General features: G+C 42.9%; 1 protein-coding gene across 2 annotated transcripts in view; it reads left to right on the forward strand.

The window, feature by feature from the left end:
* Positions 1–20,411, forward strand: part of FNDC3B (fibronectin type III domain containing 3B) — a 342,975-nt gene that overhangs the window by 68,258 nt on the left and 254,306 nt on the right. For both annotated transcript variants that reach the window (XM_082688730.1, XM_082688731.1), the window contains exon 2: positions 6,685–6,823. In XM_082688730.1, coding sequence (XP_082544856.1) covers positions 6,713–6,823 — 111 coding nt within the window. In that variant the 5' untranslated portion in view covers positions 6,685–6,712. The remainder of the gene's footprint in view (positions 1–6,684; positions 6,824–20,411) is intronic.

Raw genomic sequence — 20,411 nt, forward strand, 5'->3', positions numbered from 1 at the left:
TTTGTTTTTTTTTTTTTTTTTTCATATTTTGTATTTTGTATTTTTTTGGCTTTGCAATAGGAAAAAAATTTTTTTTTAAACTTTGTGTATTTTTTTTTTCTTATTACTACTATATAAATCATTAGAAAATTTCTCTGGTACATTTGTGACAATTCTGAAACAGGGCTGGCAATCAAGTCTCACTATTAGAAGTCAGTTGGTATTTTTAGCCGAGAAGGAAACTTTCTTGAAGTATGAACCCAGCTTTGATTTTACTAATGTGCCTATGACGATATTTTTCTCAGGCTGTAGAACCAGCATGTTGCAAGCAAAATGTTTTACACGCTGTTTAGTTTGTGTGAATGTGATGGGTTACTTTGTGTTTTATTGGAAAAGATGCAAACTTTTTGGAATCATAGTTACCTTGAGTAGTATGAATTATTTATTTATTAATATATATTATATGACTTATTTGCCCTGTTGCTTTGTAAGAGGTTTCTGTCATTATTGATGTGTTTCTGTCAATTTCCCTTTCAACAAGGAACCCATTTGATTTTTGAAAGTGCATTTTAAACTGCAGAATGGAAGCAAAAAGTTAACACTGATCATGTGCAGTCTTCTTATTGGTTCCCTTACTGCAGCTGCTTTTCTAGACACTTCTCTGGGATAGTCTAGAAGTCAGTCAAAAAGCACATCAGAGTGTAGGTAAAGTAAGTTTGGGAGCGGTGCCTCTGCCCTGACCGGATTTAAATGCGGAGACTCAAGTCCTTATCCTGCAGCCCGGCTGCCCTTGAGTTCTGATGGTAGTTCCTTTTTGTGTTGTGACGTTTCTTTTTCTCTTGTCATCTGAAACTAATTTGGGTATTGTACTGCTAACTCACATCTTGAGTTAATGTAAGGAAATATGGGTCATTGGCCCATGGAGTGAGGGACCAGGATGTTTTGTTATTAATTTGAAGGCCAGGTCCACCGACTTAAAACTCTCCCAGCAGTGATTAGGGTTTTAGTTTTTTTCAAGTGAGAAAAGCTTCCTAGTATATAATTGCTTTCTCCGGCCTTTGGAAATGGATCTGCGGTTCTCTCCTGAGAATCAGGTTTTTCATGAATTTGGCCAGTATGTTTCTTGGTATAGGCTGGGGCCATATACCCAGCCTATAGACTTGGAGTGGGGGAAGCAACATAAGAGGAAAAAGTAATAAGCCAGTTGTCTAGAGTAATGTAAAAACTGAAGACCTTTTGTAATATTCTTTTAAAATAAGGTGTTTTTTTTTTTTTTTAATTTTTTTTAAAGATTTTATTTATTTATTTGACAGACAGAGATCACAAGTAGGCAGAGAGGCAGGCAGAGAGAGAGGAGGAGGAAGCAGGCTCCCTGCAGAGCAGAGAGCCCGACATGAGGCTCGATCCCAGGACCCTGGGATCATGACCTGAGCCGAAGGTAGAGGCTTTAACCCACTGAGCCACCCAGGCGCCCCTAAAATAAGGTGTTTTTAAAAAGCTTTGGGGCATATGTTTGGACGGAGCAAAATGTCTTACTAACAATGAGGATCTGTTCATTTTGTTTCCCAGAGTGCCCAGCCCCCACCACTGCTGTTAGCTCTCGAGGGACTTCTTCCCTAAGTCCCTTAGCGCTGGGCCTCGCTAGCAGGTACTGAATGTGGCAAGGAGAGGGGGAAGGTAACCACAAGTGCTCACGTGACATCCCTCCCCTGTAAGTCAGAAGGCTAGAACTGGCCAGGCATGAAGCACTTGTGGTTTTAGTGTTAGGATGTGTGGTTAGGGGGAGAGGTGGTGAAGGCCTGTGGTTGTTACCCAATTCTTTGAAATGGAAGTATGGGTAAGAGTACAGTGAAGACAAGGAGCGAGACCTTGGAGCTTTGGGGGCAGGATGGGGGAATTAGAGAGGGTTAGAAGAGTGTTGTAGCAGGGGTCCTCTGTGGTCCTCTGTTTTTCATTTTTTAAAATCCATATTAGTTTTGCAGCACAATTTTATTCTTCATACGTGAAGGGTAGTGGTCTAGAGGGTGGGGTCCTTGCAAGAACTTGGTTATGTGCAGGGGGAGAGTGTGAATGTGGCACAGCCTTGAATAAAATAATGTGAGTTCTGGGACCCATTTGGCCGGCTTAGATACACACCTGTCTAGGAAAGAAGGAACCCAGACCAAGAAAATCAGTGTTTTTTGTTTCTGATTCTGTTTTTTTATTTGACAGAGAGAGAGGGAGAAGCAGCGAGAGCAGAAACAAGCAGGGGCAGTGGGAAAGGGAAAGCAGGCTTCCCACTAGGCAGGGAGCCCAACACGGGGCTCCATCCCTGGGATGGGTCTGAGCTGAAGGTAGATGCTTAACCATCTGAGCCACCCAGGAGCTCTGGAAAATAAGTGTTTTGTCAGGGTGGTTTCTCCCGAGACTTTCTGACTCTAACAAAAAACAGGCATAGCTCAGTTTTCTGGAGGTTACCCAACTGGCCATTCAGCTTCTCTTAGAGCTGATAATCAGCAAATGATCAAGGAAGATCGTTGAAGACACATCTGGGAGCTTCAGTGAGCCCACAAGGACCCTTCCCCTTATGTGTGTACATGACTAGCCCTCTGGCTTCTTAGCCCAAGGAATATGTAAGACAGCAAGTTTAGGATATGGTCCTGAAATTCGAGGGAGTTTGGTGTGTGGCTCGCAGTATGGCCTCATGAGAAAGAGGAGAAAACCAACAATTACCCATAGGATTTTGAAGTAGGGGTGAATTTCTCCAGATATGTAAGGTCAGAATGCCTCAGTAACTCCTTAACACATCACCTTGTGACTAAACACAGTATCGTTGGGAACAATAAACCCACATCCCTAAGAAGTCAAGTTACGACCAGCCTGCTCTTTAAAGAGGGGGATGTGTCATTCCTGTCCACAGTCATTACAGATAAAGTAAGTTTTGTTCCTTAAAGTTAACTGTTTGGATAATAAGGTTTCCACACTTACTGCTTCATCTGTGACGCTAAATTCCATGATCATTTTAAGGGACAACTTGGCAGGCCATTGCCTTGCTAAATAGCTGGGCATTATCTTGCTTAGAGATAACTTACTGACTTTCTTCATTATATCTTTTGCATTCCAGTCAAGTGAAACTACTGTATGTATGGGCAGAGAGCCTAGAAATGGGAATTTAAATACTGCTGGCTGCAAGTACCTCCCCACCTAGATGAATCTTTTATTTTTTTAAAATTTTATTTAATTTAATTTTTTTTGGGGTGTTCCAAAATCCATTCTTATGCACCACACCCAGTGCTTTATGCAATACGTGCCCTCCTTAATACCACCAGGCTAACCTAGCCCCCCACAAACCCCTCCAAAACCCTCAGTTTGTTTCTTAGATGAATCTTTTACCTGATACTCCACTGGGGATAAAGTTTGGTTTACCTCTGATAAAACTCTTAGGGATTAGAAAAACAGGGCTTGGATTTTAGCAAGCCGGCAGCCTATGGAGAAGAAGATCAGCAGCTTTGGTTATGGAGAAGCAAGGCTCTACCCCCGGCTTCACGTTGGCTTTTGTTCCCTTTATTCATTCTTCAGTTTCCTCCACGATTAACTGTGGTTGAGTTTAGGCATTAGGAGTGTGGGATGTTTATAAATTCACACTGATGGCTGTCCGAGTGATTGTCACATAGTTGACTTTATTTCAAGTACAGTTCCCCAGTTCCCTCTGTCCTCCCTTCCCCCTTCCTGGCCCCCCTCCCAGTAATCTGAAATAATCACCATACATTGGCGAGGTAGATAATCTGTTGTAGCAGGGGGGAAAAAGGATTCAGGCATCTTTTTTCTTTATGGATTGGCTGCATTACCCAAAGTTGCCTGTACAGTTTTCAAAAGCAAATGCAATTATAATTATCTCTTTTCCCCAGTGGACTTGGTTTCGTTGGGTGTTTCTGTAACTCTGTGTGGGTCCCCTATTCTCCCATTCTCCATCTATAGGACCTTTTAGCCCCTTTTCCCACAGTTGCAGAGCCTGGATTTAACTCCATAATTTGGACCGGACATCTGTGGTTAAGAATGTTCCTATTAATAGCAAGTGCCATGGGTTAACTTGGCGCCAACCAGAAATTTTCTTAAATTGGAATTGTCACTGTTAGATACAATGTTGGCCTTGAGATACTCTTTTGTATTAAGGACAGGGGACCAGGAATGCCTGAATTTGGTTTCAGATTACAGCTATCTCCTGCTACCCAGTACCTGCAGATACTAGGTAGAGACAATGAGAAGCAGGTTGATGGGATTTGAGTCTCAAACCCCAGTACTGAAAAATCAGGCAGCTGGGTTGGACCATGTGGAGAGAAGGAGCCCACAGCCCAGAGCAGGTCCTGACTGAGGACCTCAGTCCTTTGCACTACCCCTCTCCCCATTCATTACCAGTCTCTGGCCTAATGGAAGGACCTAGAGTAGAGGCTGAAAGGACCTAGGGACAAGTCCCTGAAGTGGGTCTGCTCCAGCTGCCCCTCTTGGGAAGAGAAAAGAAGGACAGATTCCGTCCTTGGGTTTGTCTGTGAGATGAAGGCTGGGACTGCTCCTGTGGCAAAGGGCTTTGGCCCCTCCCTGGGGGAAGGGGGAGAAGAGGGAGCCATAATCCCTGCACCACAACCTCCCCAGCACAGTGCCTTGGGACTCTCCTGGGGAAAGTGAGGAAAAGGCGGAAGAGAGAGCCGCTTCACCCCAAGGCTTTACATACTCAGACCCCTGATGTAAATGACTGTCCTGTTTATCCAACTTGCAATTTGGAAGAAACATGAAATAAAACATTCCACTTAAGAAGCAAGCCTGTGTAATATCGGCAGTCTGAGGAAAGTAGCTGTCCTATCCTTATGCACTGGGAGGATTAAATATATTAGAAATAAAATTGAAATGGACATTAGTTCTCCCTCATTTGACCTACTCAATCAAACAGTGATGTCATGATTGTGTCAATGGAATTATCTTAGTTAATTTTATTGTGCAAGAATCTATTTCCTTCATCAGGATAAACTATTGGGCTTTGGGTTTTGTACTTTTATTTGCTTAGGAACTGAGTAATTGCCTCATAAAAACAGCAGGATGGTACTATTAACACTGAATTATAAGACCTGTTATTACAGAATATGCTTCCCTAGTTGGGACAAGACTTCGTTGTTTGGTGCTTAAAATAATTAGTTTCTCTGAATGGGGTTATAATGAACAGTGTAAAATTTTACCTTTTTAAAATAAAAAAGTTTACAGTCTCTTGGGTGGCTTTTATGCATCATTTGATACTTCCAGGAAAGGGTTTCTTTTGGGTGGGATTGCAGGAGAGGGAAGTATATTTAATGTTCAGAATGGAGGGGTTTAAGAATGAGAAAAATATTCTATTTCTGTCACACCTGAGACAACTTTGAGATAATTGTTAAAGGATTTATCTTACTCTTTTGCTTGATTTGGACATTGGGGTTCCCATTTGTGATTTGGATTAAAGGATTCATTGATCAGATATCCTTGATTTGATATTTGATATCATTTATGTGATAAATGTGCATGTCCATTTGTTTTTGAACAGATCTAAAACATGTGTCTTCGTTTTCTCTTCTTTGCACATGATATTAAACTTCTTATGCTGTAAATTTTTAGGCATAAGTGAAGGATATTAAATACTTCTTAAAGAACAAACTATAATTTTATTTCTATTTTTTAAAAGATTTTCTTTATTTGAGAGAGACAGGAAGAGTGAGTGGTGGTGAGGGGCATAGGGAGAGAGAGAGAAGCAGACTCTCTGCGGAGCAGGAAGCCAAAGGTGGGAATCGATCTCAGGACCCAGGGATCATGTTCTGAGCTGAAGGCAGACTTAACTGACTGGGCCACCCAGATGCCTCAGCAAGTTATAATTTTAAATAGAAATTTGTTGTTATTTTCCCACTGTTGAATTGGAAAGGTAGTTTTTGGTAGCAGGTACCCTTTTGGAGTGACAATGGCTTTGTGCTGTCTTGAATACTTGTATGAAAATAATTTTTTCCGAGGAAGCAAGGGTTTGCTTTTCAGCCCTACTCTGCACAAGGTGCCATGGGTTCTGTCTGAGATACAGGGGAGTTCAAGATCTGCACAGTGATGAAGACATAAATGCACAGCATGTTAAAGTCAATTCAAGGAAATGACAGGAGAGAGATAATTAGAACATGATTAATTACCACATTAGTGGCAGGGTCAGAAATTGCAACAATTGCAGTGTAAGCTTTGTTAACTTGCTTGAATTAACTGCTTATGAACAGTATTTTGATCCTAATGAAAAGGAATACCTGTTTTTGTAGGTCATCCTCTTTGGCCTTATTTCCTGTAATTAAAGATAATGATACCACCAGTTTTTGTTTGACACTTGACCATCTCACAGTATTGTCTCATTTTAGCCCCAGAAAGATCCCTGGGGTAGGGTAGTTAAAATTACTCATATATTTAAAAAATCTATAACTAAACGACAAAGTCTAGGTCTGGGAGGTTATGTTCACACGGTTGCTTGGAGACTCAGGTTGGTGGTCTTCTAGTTCAGCCATTTTCTTACTTTGGCTTTACCCCTCCTTGGGGCCTGGCACAATAACTCTGCACTATAGGATTAGAATAATTTGACTTTCAGCTGACTTCCTGATGGTGCACTTAAATTGCTGATGTTGTTCTAGGTGACTTTTTGGGGTCCTGGGTCCTTTTTAAAAAATGGTGGTTCTCTTGCAGGAAGCCAGTTGAGGGAAATTCTCCATGAATGTACGTCACAATGATGATGACCGACCAAATCCCTCTGGAACTGCCACCATTGCTGAACGGAGAGGTAGCCATGATGCCTCACTTGGTGAATGGAGACGCGGCTCAGCAGGTTGGTGTAGTAAGAAGGAAATTTAAGTTCAACTGTCTAAATGAAAACCATTAACCCGGTCCTTGTTCTGGTTTGAGATTGAAAGGTCTGTGCTTGTGAACATTAATAGTTCCAGAGGTAAGTGTTTTTGCTGTAGAAGTAGTAATGGTTTTTAAGAATATCCGAGTATGGCTTTTGATAACAGCAAATCTTACCTCATTTAGTTGGTATTGCTGCTGAAGCATCAGAAAAATGTCTGATTTTTAAATGAATCATTTTGAAAATATGTACTAGTCTTTGGAAAATAATGTCTGTTTATTCAGGTCCTGTGTTGTGCTTGACTGGTTGGCCTGGATGGCCAGAGCAAGACACTCTGAGGGTGAGTCAGGTTTTGCTCTCACATGGGGGGGTGGGGTGACCTCGGCAAGATGCACAGGTCCACGCGAACCCACCCCAGCTCCTAGACGATCCTTCCAAATGGATAGTCCGCTTCCCAGAAAGTGACGGTACTTATTCTCTCAGTATTACTGAATATCGCCAAATAGTAAAGATATTGCAGACTCATTCATGTAGCACTTGGGAAGAAATTTAAATGGAAAGTAAAACTTTAAAAAATCATTACATGAACTGTTCCGATAAGATTTTTTTTAGTGACTGAGAAAACAGGGTTTGCTCAGTCTTTTACTAAATAAATACCCTTTTGTCTTTGCACAGTTCTTCAGGAGCATGAAAGTAAAAAAAGTCTTTGTCTTAGGAAAAGTAGGATTGGGAACAATTGTGTGAAAAATGTTTGCCCAGACTTGATTAGTAACTCAGATAAGTTAATCAGTCATTCCTTTAATGTCCGTGTGTGCTTGCCCCCCCACCTCACTCTGTTACAGTAGGTGAACAGCCTTTATCCATCACAGTCCATTCATACTTGGCCTCTATTGGATCTTACTTTGCTGCCTAATTTATTTATATTACTTAACTATGCTTTGTACCATAAACCTTTCAAGAACAAAGCATATCTAATGGGTGTTCAGTAAATGTTTGTTGGTTGGATAAACTTCACCCCTTCTCACCACTGATACAGGCACTTCTCTTCCTGACTCAATCTCTTTCTCTCTCTCTGCGCTGGATCATTTCCACCAGACATCCTGTAGTATCTTTTTTTTTTTTTTTTAAAGATTTTATTTATTTATTTGACAGAGAGAGATCACAAGTAGATGGAGAGGCAGGCAGAGAGAAAGAGAGAGAGGGAAGCAGGCTCCCTGCCGAGCAGAGAGCCCGATGCGGGACTCGATCCCAGGACCCTGAGATCATGACCTGAGCCGAAGGCAGCGGCTTAACCCACTGAGCCACCCAGGTGCCCCATCCTGTAGTATCTTTTACCTCAAACCCACAAACAACTCCCCAGCACAACAAGATCCTCGCTCTTGACTCCACATCCCTGTGGAGTTACCACTTCCTGTCCGCCTCCCTGACAGTAGGTGTTCTTTAAGTAGAGCCTCATCTTCCTTTTCCCTGTTGCTCTTCAAGCTCAGAGTCTTCACTTGCATCTCTTGTCCTCTTTTCCCAAGCCTGTCAGCAAGGCCTGTTGGCTTCATCTCAGGAACATGTGCTGAAACCATAATTTGCCACATCTACTTCATTGCCGCTACTGCCACTGGACTCCAAGCCGGCATCTCTCGCCAGGGTCGGGCATTCCTTCTCACTGGCCTCTCTGCTTTTGCTTTTGCCCTAGCAAAAAGTATTTGCCACACAGCAGTCTTCTGAGAGAGTTTTCAAAACACCACATCAGGGACGCCTGGGTGGCTCAGTCATTTGAGTGCCCGACTCTTGGTTTTAGCTCAGGTCATGATCTCAAGGTCGTGAGATTGAGCCCCGTGTGAGGCTCTGTGCTCACTGTGGAGTCTGCTTGAGATTCTCTCTCCCTCTCCCTCTTCCTCTGCGCCTCCCCCTGCTTGCACATGTGCGTGCGCGCGCTCTCTCTCTCTCCCTCCAATAAATATGTAGAGAAAAACTTAAAGCATACCCACGTCATGTCAGTGCCCTGCTCAGAGCTGCCCTGTAACACCTGGAACAACATCGCAGTGCAGGGCCGAGGCCCGTCAGCCCTCCAGGTGTAGCCTTTGCCCTCTTCATCGCGCTCCCCATGCTCTGCTCGTGGGAGGATTTCCAAAGTACAAGGGACCGTTTTAGGTGTCTGGTCTCCCTTTTCACTAATGAAAAGGTTGAAAAAACCAAGGTATTCAGATGTGACTTAACTTGGGAGGCATCTTGGCCTCCGCTCAGTCATCTAATTCCCATTTGCGTAGGTACTTGGAGACCCGACGCCACGTGTCCATGTCACTGTGTACCATTTTTGTGTTTTGGTGATTTGTTCCTCGTTGCTGTCGTTCAGTTTGCACAGAACACCCTTTTGTAGTTTATGATCTCTAGCACACCAAATCCTTAGTTACAGAATTTTTGAATTCTGTCTTCACACATAAACTTTCTTGCACCTAGAAATGACCAAAGCCTGAGAAAAGACTGTGGACATCTTCAGGCCATGTGGCATTTCACTCCTCTGCACGTCTACCTCAGCTCTAAGGAGACGTTGCTTAATAATTTGGATTAATAAGATCACATTTTTATTGTATCTGTAAAGCCAGGAGTGGGAGAATCTAATTCATTTTTTTTTCTACATTGTCAAATATGAAGCTTTCTCAAACTGGGGCTATATTTACTCTGAAAATGATCGTAGGAATGAAATGTTTTAGGTTTTCTAATTAGCAGGTATGGTTGTGCTCACAGCATTAATGTTTACAGGTTATATGGACCAAGCTGTTGATTGGCATGAACCCTGAGTTTCTCTTAACGGGACATACTTGTTAAGTGGACAGAGTGTGTTTGAAATCTCCCTCCTCGCAGGATCAACCCAAGATTTATCATGCCTTGAGGTTACCTCTGTGTGGCTTAGCCTAGGCAGTGGCCTCTGTGCCTTACATCTTTCTTCCTCTTTCTGCCCCCAGAGTCTCCCCATCTGTGTCTCCCTCCTTTCCTGAAGCCTCTGCTCTTTCCTTTGGGCCGTAACATTTAGCTTTGGCCTAGTTAGAGTAGAATCTTCAGGGCCTGTGTGTGAAACCTGGGCTAAGGCACAAGGTGAAGACAGACCTCAGGAGCAAGCAGAACCAAAATCAATGGAAAAATACCAGAGAGGAGGTAAGGAGAGAGGAGGTCAGCAAAAAGAACAAGGACCAAAGGTCAGGATCCAAAAGTCTGGGACTGCATGAGTGTTGGGTGCTTGCCTTAGACACCTGTTGGTAATTGCCTCTTGCTCCTAAAGAGCCTGTTTGGTGTGATGCTCAGGAGAGCTGTGTCAAAGGATCAGGACATGGGACACACCAGAGAATACGATCTCTATTAATGTTTTATGGTTTTTTTTTTTCTAATTTTTAAAAATTTTTCTGAGCATAACCTAGAGATTTTATTGTCTTCATAATATAACAAAATACAAAGTTTAGAATTGGATCTCTTGGTCCTTTCTCTTCCATCTCCTCCCAGTTCACAAGGCTTGCATCTCTTTTTTATTTTTATTTTGAACTGATCTCGAAACCCAGCACAGGGCTCGAACTTACAACCTCGAGATCAAGAGTAACATGCTCTACCGACTGATCCAGCCAGCGCCCCCTGCTTGTGTCCCTTAATAGCCAGCCTTCTCTTAGCTCTGCAGTTGTGCTCGATACATTCAAGCCTAGCACAGTCTTCTTTGTAGTTTTAGACATTTTGCAGAAAATCTGCTTCATCTGCCCAGTACAGCCACTGTGCTTCCTCTCATAATGCCACTTTTCCCTGGGCGTAAAGAGAATCTTTGCCTTTCTGGTGCTGTGTCCCTTTGTGGGGCTGGTGCTGGCCATGCTTGTTGCAGGAAGCGGGCTGGGTTTTAGAAACGCCCAGCATGTTTGTGAGAGCACTGTCAGTGTGGGAAGCTCTGCTAGTGTTTTCTGATGCTTCCCTGTGCCGTCCCTCTGAGGCATTACCTTTTCGTCTCAACCAGGACCTTCTGGAGACCCAGGGTTGACTTCAACGATGGCATGGTGGACGCTATCTGGCAGACCCTTGGGGGTGACATTTGAAGGGTGGGGAGGGCAGCATTTGAGCCACCTCCCAAATGAGACTGTCAGGAAGAGCTACCCACCGGCCACAGGGCTGTGCCTCTACCTTCGTGTTAGAAGCAAATATGGCGAAGCTTACCTTGTATGTGTTTACAGCATTCTTAATACTTTGCAGCTGTGCAGAGCACATTGTAAACATTTCCGTATTTGCAAAAGAACCACCGCAGTTATGAGAAAGCTCCCCAGTTCCCACAGGCCTCCTGAGTTTTGTCATGATGGTTTCTGGATTCCGTTAGTGTGTGTTCTTGCCGAGATAGCCCGCTCTGTTCTGGTTTTCTAAATGAGACACTGTTAATTCTCGTTATGCAGAGTCATGTTAAGTTTGGAAACGTTGGTTTGTCATTTTATAGAGGAAGCAGGAAAAGGATGATTCTTCCCTTAAAATGAAAAGCCCTCCTTGTCACGAATGAAGATTTTAAAAAATATATTATGAACTGAATGAACAAGAACAGGAGTAAACACACAGTGTGGACAGAAGCAACCTAACAGTTTCTGCTTGTTGAACAGCTTTTTTGACCTATCATTCACACGCCCTGTAATTCACTTTTTTAAGGTACACAGTGGAATTTGCTATAGTCACAGGATTGTGCAAGCATGGCCACAATTTTAGAACCTTCTCCTCATGATAAAAAGAAACCCTGGTGTGGTCATTTCCCAGTCCTTTCTTCCCATATTCCTAGGCAACCGCTAATCTCCTTCCTTTCTCTGTAAGTAATTTGCCCATTCTGGACATTTTGTATAAATGAAAATGTGCACATGTGGTCTTTTGCTTCTGGCGTCTTTCAGAGGTTTGTCATAGCATGTGTCAGTATGTTCTACCTTGTTCACTGGCAAGTATTACTCCAGCACATGAGTATATTACGTTTTATTTCTTCATTCATCAGTTGATGGGCATTTGGGTCCTTTTCACTCCTTGGCTATTATGAATAATGCTGTCGTGAACATCTGTGTGCAAATTTTTATGTGCATGTAAGTCTTCATTTCTCCTGGATTTCTACCTAGGAGTGAAATAGAACAGTTTTATTTTGAACCACTGTTTTCTAAATAAAGTATCCCTGTTCCTCTCACTATAATTTCTTCTGCCTCTAAATAGATCAGTGTAGCTAAGTTAAGTTTGCTTCCCTAAATATGTCCCATGACATACTATTCTTGTCAGGTTTCCTGACATGAGTTTTTGTGTATGGCCATATATAAATTATGGCAAATGCCCATCAGTAATCAGAATATTGGTGCCTACATTTCCAGAACCTATGATATATAAATTTAACTGTCTTTGGTTTTAGAGGTTTAGAAATGTAACCGCTAGTTTGAAGCGTTAAAGTGTAAGCATCACCAATTTCCAGCTTTTTCTATTGGCTTAGTATTTTGTTTTCTTTTTTCTCTTTTTTAAAAAGATAAGTTATTTGAGAGAGAGAAAGAGCGTGAGCACACAAGTGTCAGGGAGGGTCAGAGGGAGAGAAACTCAAATAGACCCCAGTGAGCAGGGATCCTGATGCAGGGCTCAATCCCACAACCCCAAGATCATGACCCGAGCTGAAATCACGAGTCGGACAGTTAACCGACCAAGCCATCCAGGCACTCCTCTGTTGGTGGTTTAGTACTTTAATAATCTCTGAAGAAGAATTACGGCACTCACCCATGTTTAAATAAGGAAAACGTAAGGTTAAGAACAGAGGTGTTAACACAGACTGTACTGATTTGCTAACTTAATCTGTGATACTTAGAACCTATAGGAGGTTAGTATGTATGTCTTTTTCTATCTTCTGTATATGTTCATTAGGGGGGTCAGTGAGTGTGGGGATAGATTTAGATGCCTCTTTGTCCTTCTGTTCTCACAGGGCAACTAGCAAATGTTCCCTTTGTCATATTTCTTATGTTTTTTTTGTTTTTGTTTTTTTTCCTTTTAAGCTTGTAGGATATAAATGGCTAATGAGTATTCGTATTGCCTCTTCTTCGGGAAGTGGATGTCCTTAATGTAAATAAAAAACTCGATTCTCCCAGTGGCTTCGGATGACATGGGCACACGTGGGCTTGCCCTGAAAGACGGAAGGTTGAGATACCTCATCCGTGTCCACAGGTCTCTTGACTTTGTCTTTGCCTTTCAATCAGCATGCAGCCTGTCATTTTATCTGGAGCCCGTCTCTTCCCTCTTTTGTTTCTTCTTTGCCGAAGCCTTTGTTTCCCCTAGAAGGAGCACATAGCCAGTGATGATTTCCTGGAGCATTCTTTAGAGTACACATTTCCAGACGGCACATTAAACATATTAAAATGTTCCACGTTCCAACAGTGCTCGTCATCGGCGTGTCTCTTACATCAGATGTGCTTCTCCTCCGGTGACCTTTTCTGTTTTGCTTGATGTCTTAATAACTTTTTCCTTGATGGCTCCCTCCTTGCATTTAGTAGTTCAGGTCCTCTCGCCACACAGGTTTACTCTGTAAATATCCCGATTGCCACTGTGTCAGGGAGACTCAGAAAGCAGTCCACAGTCAGTATAGCGTAGGCGAATGAATGAGCAGTTCTTGGGGACTTTGCTTGGAAGGAAGAAAGATACTCAAATGAGAGCAGTTAAAATAGAGGCTGTAGCTCTTACTGCTGAGCCACATTATATAACAGCGCCTTTTATGACAGGATCCTATTTAGAGGCTGGGGCTTGGGTTGAAAATGGAAAGAGTTAGGTTGGTCAAGCGTTGTTTTGGGGAACTCAGCATGGGGAAGCTTGGTCTTTGGGCAGACTCTTCAGCATCCAGATGTATGAGGAGAGGACAGCTTGTGTAGGTGTTGAAAGAAAACGGTCACCGCAGACTGCTGTCCGTGTTCCGTCCACCACTCACTCTTACGAAGGCCTCAGGTGTCCGGATGCTGTCATCTCCTTTTCCTCGAGATTGGGATCGAAAGGAGGAGCAAGAGGGCAGGATTTACAACTGAACTTGTACTGAGTAATATATTTGTTCCTTTCAATAAGTGTTTGTCGAATGTCTCCTGGCAACACAAAGATGAATTAGACCCTGTTATTGCCCTGAAGGAATGACCAATCAGGTTGGGGAGCAAAGCGTGGTCCACCAAAATAGAATGGTCTGCATGTATTTACACACATGTAGGACCACAGGAGAAGTGCTTGGATTGCAGAAGATTCCCTTGCCCTGGGAGCACCGAGGAGGGGTGGGATCAGGGAGTGGATGAGGCAGGCAGGAAAACAGACGGAGCTAGGAAAACTCAATTGAAGTGAAGTCTAGGACTGTTACTCAGCTTTGCACGTCCTGTCGTCTCTTTCTGTTCCATGTGGGGACACTGCTCTGTAGGGCTGGTGTACTCCATGGAGAGCTTATGTCAGTGGGACCCAAGCCAACCATATCTGCACATTCTGCCATCTCTTCTCTGCAGCTGTGGCTAGTCCGTGTCTTTGTTACTGAGACTTTTTGGTCCTCTGATGCATCCAGTATGGCTGTCCACTTCTTGCTGTCTGTTCCTCAGCATTAGTGATCCCACAGTGATGCTGACCGTGAGCACCAACCCCCTCCCCAGCCCTGAGCTACTTTCCAGAAGCACAGGCAGCCCCCCTGCTTCTGAGGGCCTGCTTTAAAAAGGTGTGAGTTTTATCCAGGTCTGTGGTCTGATTTTTACGGTCCTGTCTTCCGTCTGCCAATTCCGCTCACTACAAAGGCTTCTGGAAAGTCATAGCCTCTGTGTAATCTCGGTCTCGTAAAGGAAAATGTTGATGCCGTATTATCAGAGGGTGTTGTTATATGTGGCACCCACAATAATTACCCCATACGACGTGTAATTATGACAGCTCTGAGCTGTCTGGGTTGAGAGACACTTCAGAATTTAATTAGCCAAAGCCAGTAATAACAAGAGTCAAACTGCAGTCTGTAGCCTTCAAGTGGTAGAAATGGAGCCGCCTTCAAAAAAGGAGAGGATTAAGGAAAAACACCGGCGTGGCAAAGTTGCACTGCCAGAGAATGGCAGTTTGAAACTCTGCAGTGGTTCTGACATCGTGCTTGTTTTCAGCTTACTGTAGTGTTTGGCTGTTGCCCTGTAAACTCGGTAACAGGAACCGTGTCTCCTCTTCATGCGATGCCTGGCGTTGGAGGTAGCATCCGGTCGGTCCTTCGGAATGGTTGATGGATGAATGAAATGAACAAATCGAATTCTTCCGAACCAAGGCTCGAAAACTGACCACTGGTTGTATTTGTCAGATGGGCCCTCCCCTCCTCCCCACTCTTTATAATTGATGTAATTAGTAAAAAACAATAATTAGGTGCCAGAACTTAAAAATTGGAAGATTTATATAAAATTCTGGATCTTTCTACGATAACATTGGACTGGTCTTCCCACTTGGCAGATAGTGGCAGCTGCCTGCTCCAGCTGGGGACTGTCCTTCTCAGTCCCCACTCAGTCCCCACTCTGTCCCCTTCACTCCATTTCTGCATTGCCTGCTGTCTGTGCTTGTCCGAGGTTGGAACCTGGAAATTAACATTTTTTGCCTTTGAGATTGTATTGTGTGCTTCAAATCTGTGTTTCAAACAGAGCAAAAGTGCTTGATTTTTCAGGCACAGTTGTTTGTGTGTCATACTTAGGAAGTGATTTTAAGCCTCTTAGTTTTTTTATTTTTTAAGATTTATTTATTTATTTGACAGACCGAGATCATAAGCAGGCAGAGAGGCAGGCAGAGAGAGAGGAGAGAGCAGACTCCCCACGGAGCAGAGTGCCCGATTGATGTGGGGCTCAATCCCAGGACCCTAGGATCATGACCTGAGCCGAAGGCAGAGGCTTTAACTCACTGAGCCACCCAGGCTCCCCAAGCCTCTTAGTTTTTTTCCCTCATGACTTGTGAAATGAACTGGCATGGGGTCTAGTTCATCGGGCTTAGTGGGAGGGTTTCAGTTAACATGTCTTACAAGTTAGGACCCATGCGTTGTCTTTTTTTGGCCTCTCCTTTTTAGTGAGCAGAGTCTGAGCCCCCGATCAGAGCTACACTGAGCACTCAGTAAGCAGAAGGCACCCTTGTTTTACTGTTTACAGACTACTTAGGGACAGTAAACACAGATGCAAGCTATAGGCATTCCAAGGGCAGCGATGCAAATACTTGCGTTTATCATCTTGTTTCAGAGGCTCCAAGAATTGAGACTTCTTTGAGTGCTTATTGAAATAGAATTTTTTAAAAAGCAGACTCTTCTGGTATTACCTCGAAGAGGCATTCCGTACCATTTCTGTGTTAACTTTCTCTTTGGATAAGGTTAAATATGTTGGCTTTCTGGCCTCTCATGTCTGTTTCCTTTTGGTAATGTGTACTTGTCATGTTCAATGTGATTCGACAGCCATGGCTGTATCTCATAGTGTGGTAAAAATAATACATAGATACACGGAGGAAGAAGAGATGGAATAGTTCTCCATCTACATGTGTTAAGACATATGTTTGCATATAACTGTTTTCATGTTGGCAGACTTTTCTTTTCTTTTCTTCAAATGATTGATTTTAAAAATAGGATCATATAGAAATGATATATGTTCCGTTCCAAACAAGACAATAGTGAGCAAGCAGCATAAAATTAGTACCATGAATCTTTAAGTTCCAAAGCCTTATGTGAAAAATAAACCGCAGGCGGAGGAGCCAGCTGCTGAAGCCACGCAGTATTATGTGGAGATAATTCTGCAGTCAGATGCCCTACCACTGAGCTATATACCCCCATGTATGGAGATAATTCCAGGTTTAGCTGCCTTCAGACTGCATTTATTTCCCCATTTAAATTGGGATTGGTCAGAACCAGGTGCCTCTTAGTAATTTTTCAGCTACCCCTACCTTTAGAATAAATTGAAGCTAAGCTATATGGGCCTTCAGAAAAAAAAAGAAGAAGTCATGTGTGTGCCCCTTTAGTGTTCATTCTGACGTGGAGATCGGTGTTGCCTCTCAGCCCTGGGCCTTTTTCCTTAATAGGATACCATTAGATCAGATCATTGCTGAGAGGGACTGTGTTTTATGGGCAGCAGGTGTGTTTAGCATGATCATTAATTAGAATATTTGGCCCTGCCTCTCCTAGATTCACTCTTTATTGCTTATTCCTTACTCCTTGGGGTAGAGTAGGTGTGCATTTATTTGGATAAAATGGACAGCTTGCATTTAGAAAATTACCTGGCTGGGGATTTCTGCTTTGCAAATAACTGGGCAGTTAGCATGGAACTGGAGTAGACTGGTCTAGCTTTGGGGGCAGGTCAGCTAGAAAGTCATCAAAGTTCCATTCCTATTATTTCCAAGAAATGGAAATTAAATCATGTGAGCCAAATCTGAGATTTCGAGAGAAAGGGCTTGTGCTTGTTACCCGTTTATGTTACATGACTTAATTTTTAAGAGGTGTTGTTAAAATGTCTATATGTTTTCTAAGTAGTTTAAAAAAAATGCATCACTGACTGAAACGTATTATTACTTCAGATAGAAGTTTCTTCGGTCTTTGTATTGGATCGTTTAATTCATGTGATAAGGAAACATTGACACCCTGAAGCGTGTGCTTTAGTTGGTGATGTGGTTTGGTAGCTGAATTGGCCAGAGTCGTGCACCTCATACATCTTTTCTGACTTTGCCATTTTTAATTTTTGTTTTGTATTGTCAGAATGGGTCTGTTTCAGGCCTGTCTTCTCATTGCCTTGCGAAAAGTCCATATAAAAAGCATCCTGAAAAAAAAGTCTATTTATAATTGGGTGGTTTTAGTCATGATGGAAAATAAAAGTAATATATAAAACAGGAATATAATATGAATTATGAAGGAATAGCATCCATTTTTTTTTTTTTTTTTAGAGGTTGTGATGGGAAATCAGACCTTGGGCTTACATGCACTTTGTGAATAGTACCTGTTTTAAAGACTGGGGTGGTCCATGGAGGGTGCATTTGGGTGATAGAGGACATTATCCTTTTAAGAGTCTCCATTTTCTTGTTTATCAGGTGGTTTTCTGAGGGTCAGGCACTGAAGAGTTTTCCCATTTTTTTATCGATGTCCCCTGCACGTCATGTTTCTTCAAGGGGCCTTAGAACTTTAAAGAGCCTCCCTTAAGGAGACTTGAAGATAGGCCTCACACCAGGTGTGTGCTGTTTCTTCGGAGGGAGGCAGCGGCTCATTTCCTAACCCTTATTCTAACATCAAGGATAAAAAATTCTGTAAGGTTTGCCTCTTCCAGAGATTTCAGGGTCGTAACAAAGTAGAAGATTCATTAAAGGTCAGATGTTTGACATTGAAAGAATTCCAAATGTCTGAGTTTTTGGCATTTACCTCAGACCTAAATGTTACTCTGTAAGCTTGCTGATCGCCAGAAGGCTTTTGGTCTCCGCTTTTAGAGTGGTTATTTGTGGGCATTAAGTTGAGTTGGTGGAAAGAATGGCTTTTATTTGATATTTTGATTTCTTTGTTCCCTCTGTGGTGGAGGGAGTGAATAATAACTGTTTGAGGGCTTATGAGGTGTTGGGAATGGTGCTAAGCACTTATATACATCATTTCATCCAGTAATCATACACCCCATAAGGTGGTGATCATTTTTACAGACGGAACCGGAGGCGAGAAGGGTTAAGTACTTCCAGCTGGCAAATCACAGGACTGGGATTTGAGTCCATTTAGAATCTTCCCAGAAGGGTAGGGTTGCTTGGGTTGGGCATGGCTCATTGTCTCGTTCAGGTAAAACAGTTGGGAGAGATTTTGGGGACTGGGTTTTGCCAGATAGTAAATTATGAAAGTTCATTGAGAAGACTCTTCCTGTTCCGCGATCTTCGCATTGGTTCTGGAAGGTGATAGTCATCATTTTGGATCTGCAGCTTCTGAAAATTGCCAACCAGGTGCTCGTGCTGTTGGTGCTGGTGGTGGTGGTATCTGAGGTTTGGAGGCAAGAGTTGAGTTGGAAGGAGGAGTTGGGAGTGAGGTCATCTGAGGTCTGTTTCACTAGAGCTCCTCCCTTTCCGTAGGCCAGTGGTTCTTTCCCTGAGAGATTAGCTGCTGGGGGAGTGGTTCCCGCTGGGGTCCGCGGCTTTGGACCCAGACAGAGTAGCCTGGGTTCCCTGTCCCCTGGAGCTAGGAGATGACCTTTTGGTTAGCCTTCCTGTCCTCCCAAACCCCGCCTTTCATTTTCATTCAAAAATTACATCACCCCAGAGGCACAGTTTTTGTGTCTGAAGAAATCTAAAAACTTATTGTAAGACTTGAACCTATTAGCTTGTTTGTTTTTCATGCTGAATTTATAATTATGTCTTTTAAGTAATGCCAGAATGACAAGAAAAAAACACCCTAAGTTTATCCTTAAAAGAGAAAGAAAATGGCCACTTGGCTACGGGAGCATTTCTAAAATCTCTCACCTCTGCTAGCTTCTTCTTGGGGTGGTGGGGGGAAATACAGAGTTAAGTGGCCTGCAGGGTTTGTACCCTGAGCCATGATACCACACCCATTCGCTAGCCAGTTCCTCTTTTCTTTGTTTGAGATTGATGAAGGGCTGTTTGGACTTTGTCTCTCCTCAAGATGTTAATTATATGTTTCAAAATCATGTGTTCTGTTAAAAATCACTTACGCATAGCCTTGGAAAGAGAACTGGAGGCCGGGAGTTGCTTCAGGGGTGCAGAATATTGTTTTGGAGGCCTTGGGAAATAAATCTTAAGAGTTAGTTCATTTACCACCAAGACATATTTAGTCAGTGTATATAAACAAAAGAAGTCACAGTGTGCCTGGACGTTATTTGTCCCAGATGGAGTTTAAACTTGGCTCATTATACTGCACTGATGTCATGGCGCATAAACGGGCCTGCGGATTAGAGCCGTGCAGAGAGTCGCTGTGCGCTTGTGTGTGCCCTGGGCAGCTGAGGAGGAGGGGAGGGGCTGGCCGGAAAATCTTTGTCACATTTTTCCTTCGTTGTCTGCAGAGACGAGTGTGTCAGTCTTGAATTTGGACTTGGTGCAAAATGAGAGAAGAATTGGAATAATCTGTTCATTTGTACAAATCGGTAGGTGTGTGCGCCCAGGAATCTCATCATCTGGGGTCTGAGAGTACAGATGCGCGCCAAGCTTTCCAGCAGTTGCTTACAGAGCTCTGGTACCAAGATCTAGAAAGGAAAATCTGAAAGCATTACATTTTTTGAAGAGCGTTTTTCAGTCTGTTGCTCTTGAAACGTCAGATCTGGACAGTTTCTCTAAACTTTTAAATGGTCTTAGAGTATCCAGCTGTATAATTCTGTTTTCCTGGAATGTATGGGGGATAACCTCCCAAGCTCCTTGCTTAAGTGTTTAAAAGAGGCAAATGCCTGATGCTTCTTAGAGAATCTGGCCAAGTTTAATTCTTGCTGTGTGCTTTGAGAAGGCAGCTGATGGATCAGAAAAGGGTCTTCTGGAGTTCTGAGCAGTTGGTAGGAAATTTCCACATACTGTGGTATTATTTTATTACTTTCTATTGCTGACTTCCATTAGGATAATCTTAATTAGACGCGTTTCTAAGTAATTCAAACCATTT

The sequence above is a fragment of the Mustela nivalis genome (genome assembly GCF_964662115.1).
Source record: "Mustela nivalis genome assembly, chromosome: 1".
Lineage (NCBI taxonomy): Eukaryota > Metazoa > Chordata > Mammalia > Carnivora > Mustelidae > Mustela > Mustela nivalis.